Below are 7619 nucleotides of genomic sequence, written 5' to 3' on the forward strand. Positions count from 1 at the left end.
ACATTTCAATCTTTCGTTAGTTGTAGTATTTTCATTTCAATCCTTTTCTTTTATTTTTAAATCTTTTCCTTTATTCCTTTTTGTTTTATTACTTTACAGCCGTTCGTTTTATTTTTACGTAGCTACTTTCTATCATTTTCATTTCCGTTATCCTTTCTTTTCTTCATTTGTTTACTTTCTTATTTCTTTTCAATCTTTCGTTTTCTTTTTTTTTATAATTTCATTACAATCCTTTTATTTTCCTTCCTTCTTTTTCTTTTCTATTACTTTTATTCCTTTGCCTTTATATTTTTCTTGCTTTCTTTTCTTTCTTTCCATTTTCCTTTCCTTATTTACATTTTTTCCTTTCCTTCTCTTTTCTTCATAGTTTTTTATTATTTCTTTTCGATTGTTTCTCCTTTTTAATTCTTACTTTCCTTTATTCTTTTCCTTTTTCCTTTCCATTATTTTTTCCTTTCTATTTCCTTTCGTATCCTTTTCTCTTCCTTCCTCTTTTCCTTTAATTTTAATCTGGTTTTTTTCTAACCACCTTTTCTGTCCTTTCATTCCTTACCCTTCATTACTTTACCTTTCTTTTCATTTCTTACAGGTTACCATTGTTTTTCCTTTTATTCCCAATCATTTGTTTTTTCATTTTACATTAAAAAAACCCCCAATTTTTCAATACCTAATAATGGCTAGCTAATACAAGAGCAAATCATTAAGTAAAGTTCTACGCTAATCAGCTTATTCAACGAGATACGTTTTGAGGAGTGTTTTGAATATGGAAAGAGCTGCAACATTTGATTTGATATTAGGGAGAGCAATCCAAAGTTTTAGCGCAACTGACGCAAAAGCTCTGTCAACATGATGTCCGTGTTCTTGGAATGGTGAGTAGCGTTTTGTTAGTTGACAGGAGACTACGTACAATAGCATATGTGGGTAAGAAGATTTGAAATCATTGGGATATTCTATACTCTTGTTTATATAAGGTATATAATAGACTACTCTACACGTTCCAAACGGTTAAATCTAGAAAATGCAATCATTCTCGTGACCGAAAAATGCAAATCCACTCTCCATGTCTTAAAGTAGACTTGGCTAGAATGCGCCGCTGCAAGTAACCCCGGCCGATTGATAAGCTTGATAGTTTGATCAATTTACTTAAATTGATGTAAAATAAATTCAGAAATTCGAAATACAGCCTTCTTTATTATTTTATAAGACATTGTACATTAAGCCCCTTACTGTAGGCTAGTGAGTGTGCACAGAAACCTTAACCTAGAATGCAAATTATTATTGAGTAAGCCTACAGCATGTAAAATATACGATTACAGATTAGATGTTTGATTTATTAATATGTACAGTAAGTTAAACTATTCAAAGAAACGGTTTATAAATAATACCAGGGGTGGCGCCAGTGGTAGGGGCGGGGAAGTAGTCTCCGACGGTGGGGACGCTGTCCACGAAGAAAGCAAAGTGGGCGTGGCCTGGCGTCGCTCAAAATCTTTCGAAAGTGGTCCAGGAAGCAAAGACTCAAAACAGCTGAAAAACATCTCGCGTCGGGTTGCGTCGCACAACGCTGAATGTCATATTTTGGATCAGTAAAGGTAAATGATAATAATAATGTTGTCATCTTAGTTTAGAAAGTTGACAATATGCTCCAAAGAGGATGAGCTTTAGTTTAGTGGTTAAAGTGCTTTCCTTCAAATGCAATTTCGTTGGTTCAAACCTCGTATAATCTGAAATTTGCTCACATCGAAACAGCTCTACTCCAGAAATCTGATAAAGGTAATCGATTATATAATATGCAGCGAAAGTTAAGGTGCATTCACATCGGACCGACCGAAATTTGGATGCGCTAAACGCAAGCGTCCCTCCTTACACATTGATTCGATTTTCTGATTGTTTCGGTAGGCCTTCCGTTCCGAAAATTCGGATTCGGTGTAAATGCGGCTTTGAATCTACATTACCGAAATGCATGGTGGGTAAATGGGGCCCGGAGCCATGTAGCTTTCTGAGACTGGGGTCCTTTTTGATCCCGGTCTCCAATTCCATTGTGTACGGCTGCCCTGTGGATAAAATTGCGGTAAATTATCATCTGATAAGCCCATTCGTAGTTTGAATTTCACATGCTCGTTCAAGGTCAATAGACAAAAAAAAAAAAAAAAAAAAAACACAACCTCACACAACATAGGTTTATGTCGATTGACCTTTGTCGAATACTACGAGTACGCGCATGCACAGTTCAAACCACGAATCGGAAAAGAGAAGGGCACCGCGTACTTCTGGGGATGTGCACAAGCTACGCATTTCTCATTCACTTTTGCTATGCGAGAGTTCTATCAAAGATACTAGAAACATAAGATAGAGTTCTCCACAGAAAAAAAACTGTTCCACCGAAATGGTGGGAATACAAACAATGGGGTGCCGCGTACGGCTGGATCTAAATACTCTGCCACCGTTACATAACTGTGAATACATGGCCTCCTTTTGCGGGGGTTAAAATCATTGCCATTATCAATAAGATACACACAAGTAGGCATAAATAAATTAAAACAATAAAATGACAGACAAAAAAGCGCAGAGTCGTATGACCGGACTCCGATTAATGATAAAGTTTTCCTCCATTAGTGGAAAAAGAAGGGCGCCGTGTGCGTCTGGATATACCTAGCAACGGAAGAGCGCCCTATACGTCTGGACCAAGTACAGAAAACTTGCATTATAAAAAGAGAAGGGCGCCGCGTACGCCTGGACCAATTTTTACTATGCGAGTGTTTTTATCTTGTATTTCTAGTATCTTTGGTTCTATCTTGCGTCTCAAGTATCTTTGGCATTGCTAAGTATTATGTCATCTTATAGCCTATCCAGGTGTTTAAAATATATAAAGACACGATTATGTCTAATCTGCCATTGGGCTTTCTATCTAAGCTATCAACCCAAATAGGGCTTTAGAAAAGAATCATATTTTAATAGAAATTAATTTTTAAATCTGAATTATAAATTTTTCATTATATTTATGTCAATACTAGCAACGAAAAATATCATGTCGGCCGTTTTTATGTGTGATAACAGAACCTAAATCGAGGTAAGGCTAGTCTAGCAGTGTTAGATAGAGGCTGTTTTCGGCACCTACTATGTTTCTTCGCAGACCTATCACAAAGTTAAACATGAACAATCCATCCGCATTTTTTTTTTGTGTGGAACACAGAAAATCAAATTTCAGTCTTTTTTTTACATTTTTTTCATGTTCAGGAATGTCTAAATTCAGTTAAATTAGCAATTTCGTATTACATTTATAAATCTTTATAACATTATATAAAAATCAGATTTTTCTTAACAACTGAAATCTTGCCGGGAATGGGGCTTTAAATACTTCTTGGAAAATTTTAAATCGAGTTAAGTAATAAAGTATTTGTGAAGCATGTATGATTATGATTTGTCAATGAGATTGACCCTTTTAGAGAGCTTTTTGCAACAGTTGTCAAGTAGGCATTTAATCTCTCAAGTAAAAGGATAATAATGTGCTGTCAATTATGCAAACAATAATTTGTAACTTGTGAAAGACTCGCCTCTTTGCCAAAGACGCCCCTACAAAGTCTCCCCTAACAAACTCGCCCCTAGCAACCTCGCTCCTTGACTATACACAGTTGCCCCCTACACACTCGCCTCTTTCAAAATCTCCCCTAACTGACGAACTCGCCTACTAACAAACTCGCCACTGGCTATGCACAGTGACTCCCCTACACACGCGCCCCTATCAAACTCGCCACCTAACAAACTCGCCCCTAGCATGCATTTGTACATTAGTCCTGTAGAGCTAGGTCAGCGCCATGTGAAAGAAGAAGAAGAAGAAGAATAAGAATAATAATAATAATAATAATAATAATACAAATAATACAAATAATACAAATAATACAAATAATACAAATAATAAAAATAATAATCTCTGATCAGGAATTATTTAAATCCAGTCTTAAATCCTTCCACTTCAAATAGTTCAACTTCTTTCTGACATCTTCCAGCAAACCAGTTCTTGTTTGTTTTAATAGGCGCTTTTAAAAATGTGTATTATTTATTATTATTTTTTTTATTATTATTTTTTTTATTATTATTATTTTTATTATTATTATTTTTATTATTATTATTTTTATTATTATTATTTTTATTATTAATAATAATAAAAATAATAATAATAAAAAAAATAATAATAATAAAAATAATAATAAATAATACACATTTTTAAAAGCGCCTATTAAAACAAACAAGAACTGGTTTGCTGGAAGATGTCAGAAAGAAGTTGAACTATTTGAAGTGGAAGGATTTAAGACTGGATTTAAATAATTCCTGATCAGAGATGATACGTAATTGTGTTAGAAGAGTTGCAGAGTTTAGGAGCAGAAAAGTAAAAAGATTAATAATTATAAATGGGTTTTTAATATTGCTTCTGTCGGTAAATTATAATGAATATACATTTATAAGTATTTATAGTAATTAGGCCCCATGTTCAATGGTTACTTAAACTGTTTTTTTTCAAAATTTGCATTTGATATGATTAATGCACGTGTGTCTACTTACGTATAATATTGTATTAAGTATTGATAAGTACGACTATTGCATATATTTTAAAGTTTACGATGACGCTTTATTATATAAACTCATAAAAGCACGTATTATCGTATATAAATACACAATACTTCAATATCTATTTAATTCAATTCAAATTAATTTATTCATTATCAAAATTACATATAAATGCAAATAAAATAAATATACTGTACGTAAAATTAAGTTATTGCTTTAATTATTATACCGTGTTAAATGTTTATTATCAAACAAAAAAATATTATTGATTAGCAAAACACTTTTGCTGAAGGATAACAATAATTTGAAGATTGGATATTACTAGACACGATTAAAGTTCCAGATCACGTTTACCAAGACTCAACCAGAATAAAAGAAATAACTTATTCAAAATTATGACAATGAGCTAAGATCAAAATCGGTCCAAGTCCAACGTATTTCTAAATTCAACAAAGACGCTTTGGGGATTTTCTGGCGATCTGCTGCGTATGTAAATAAAGATATAAAGGCCTAAATCGCGTTACATTATTAGCAATTCTGCCAGCTTTTTTGGCCAATCAAATGTTTTAATCATCAGGCGCTATTTACATCACCATGGTCCGGATCACTATTTTTGTTGTTCTTCTTTTAGAAGTTTTTCTTCTGAGTACTACAAGTAAGTAAGTATGTCATGTCCGCGATGTACACGTTTTGACTAGTATACTCTAAACTTTATTAACATCTACAGCTAGAGGGCATTCGTAGGTAAGCTTATAATAAGAATTAAAAGTGTTCTAATAATAATTTTACTACTCGTAGTACTAGTAACTCGTTGAAAGTTAATAGTTTAGTTTATCTTTAGAAATAAGCTATTGAAAATTTTACTTGAATTTTTGAGGTATTTTATTGTTTTTAACAGATAGTACATATTTATTGAAACCTAAACGACTAGTTTAACCTCTATCAAAGGAAACTATTTTTATTTTAAATGTTTTATTTCAACTGTTTACATTTTCTCTTTTTCCGTGTTTCTGATGTATAAACTGTGTTGTTATTGTAAAGTGTGTATTAACTTACTTTTTTGCTCTGGGGGTTTTTTGAATAAATGAAATAAAAAATAAAATAACAAATTAAACACACAAAATGACACTATATATTTTTTTTAACTTATTAAAATTATTAGTTGATATAATGTAATAGGTATGACGTAAGAAAAATAACAGGTTTTCTTAATCCATATTGTAATTACTCTTATTCAAAGCCTAAAATCAAAATATAAATAATAGACTCCCAATCATAATATAAATAATAGGCTCCCAGCGGGAGTTTTTGTTTTTGAGTTTAATCTTACGTTCTTCAATATGCAGATTGTGTATTTATTGTAGTGTATCAGGATTTGTCATGAAAATTTTCTTTCATAACAACATTCAGTATACATTATATTACACTAAAAACACTTTATTATTCAATAATAGGCCTATCTACCTTTATTCAGACTCGGAGTACATCATCCGAGTTTGTTAGAAGTGTGTCATGTCATCACTGCAAAGAAAGAGACAGGTCAATTAATGATGTTTAATATCGAAAGGCTGAAAATGAACATACATAAGAATTAAATATGAATGTAAAGCAATAAAATGGCGTACATGTTAACTTCGAACATGTAGCCTATGTGGATTTACCCTAGGGGAAATGTTTTGATAATGGGATATGACATGCAATGTAATTTCTGAAGGAGTGTCTATTTAATGGATACTTTTACCCTGGGACAAAATAGCATGCCTTGGTTTAATATTTTTGAAAATAAAACTGGCCTTAGCAAGTCATGGTTAGCAGGCCATGACACACATGTATTTAGCACTGCGTAGGTCGCCTAGCTAGCTATATGCCAAGGCCTAATAATGTAAATTAGTAAAGTAAATTTGAAATTTTACTAACCTCTAGGCATAGGCATAGATACGGCCTTTTGTAATAGTTTAGCCTAGTCTAGTACTAGGCCCTAGTGTAGAAGAAATTCGTAAGCTAAAGGCCTAGGCCTATATTGGTTTTCAGATGTTTCAAGTTAGCAGCATTATTAGCATGGCCACAGGTGTTAGCACGGTAGGTAAAGGTCTAGGCCTGCCCATATACGAATAGGCCTATTAATTATATACAATACACTAAAAAGTAAATAGTAAAGTAAATTTGCAAGTTTACTAACCTCTCTAAGCACCCTAGGCACGGCCTTGATTAAAATTCGTGTTAGTGCATTTGGTGTGAAGTTTAAACACATTAAACAAAGCTTAAAAATGCATTGTATATTATGTTTTCACGCCTTCTCTCATCTCAAGTTATCGACGATTAGAATGTGTCCACACATCGTTTTTCACCTCAATTAACAGGGGTCTTGACAAAACAGGATGGCGTAATTATAACATGTAATATGCAACCTATCTTCTTTTAGTAGTCATTAGTCTCTTAACAAAAACAAATCGCGACATTTAACATAGGGTCTACTAAATGGTGCGGTAAGTGATCGGAGCGGTAAGTGATCGGAGCGAATAATTAATAATAATACTTGAAGATCGATTATCATACTAGTTAAGGAAATTATTCTTAATGGATACCAATGTATGACTCAGTAATCAGCTTGTCATATTTACCACTTGTTGTCAACTATAAACTGGACGAGTATTGTTTTCAATTGATATGACCAATAATAATAATAATAATAATAATAATTTGTATGAAATTTTTCATTAGTGTTGATCCAGCAAAATAAAAACCAATAGTACTCACACTACGTTTCGCGAACGATCCGTTCGCTTTTTCAAGTAGACTGGTGATGTTATTTCCAGTCTGGTCTGACGTCACCTCGGTGTTGTTGAGGTCGAGGTGCATCGCTGCGTCGTCGACAAGCACCCCCTCCCCTCTTATGTTGTGGTTCAATATGATATCATCATAGATATGTGATAGAATGTGTCCTCCTTCATCTCTGTTCATAGTATCTGTTGTTTTTCTAATCCATAAAGATTCTCTGACTTTTCGTTCAAACCATGAGCTTTCTTTCTGTAATATTTTTATGTCCCAATTTGGAA

At 33.0% G+C, this 7619-nt stretch overlaps 1 protein-coding gene across 2 annotated transcripts in view; it reads left to right on the top strand.

The window, feature by feature from the left end:
• Positions 1–5002: 5002 nt before the first annotated feature.
• Positions 5003–7619, top strand: part of LOC117120087 — an 8914-nt gene continuing 6297 nt past the window's right edge. For both annotated transcript variants that reach the window (XM_033265087.1, XM_033265089.1), the window contains exon 1: positions 5003–5218. In XM_033265087.1, the coding sequence (XP_033120978.1) occupies positions 5158–5218 (61 nt within the window). In that variant the 5' untranslated portion in view covers positions 5003–5157. The remainder of the gene's footprint in view (positions 5219–7619) is intronic.

Source organism: Anneissia japonica, unplaced genomic scaffold (genome assembly GCF_011630105.1).
Source record: "Anneissia japonica isolate Jap-2015-1 unplaced genomic scaffold, ASM1163010v1 scaffold401_len1656234_cov178, whole genome shotgun sequence".
Lineage (NCBI taxonomy): Eukaryota > Metazoa > Echinodermata > Crinoidea > Comatulida > Comatulidae > Anneissia > Anneissia japonica.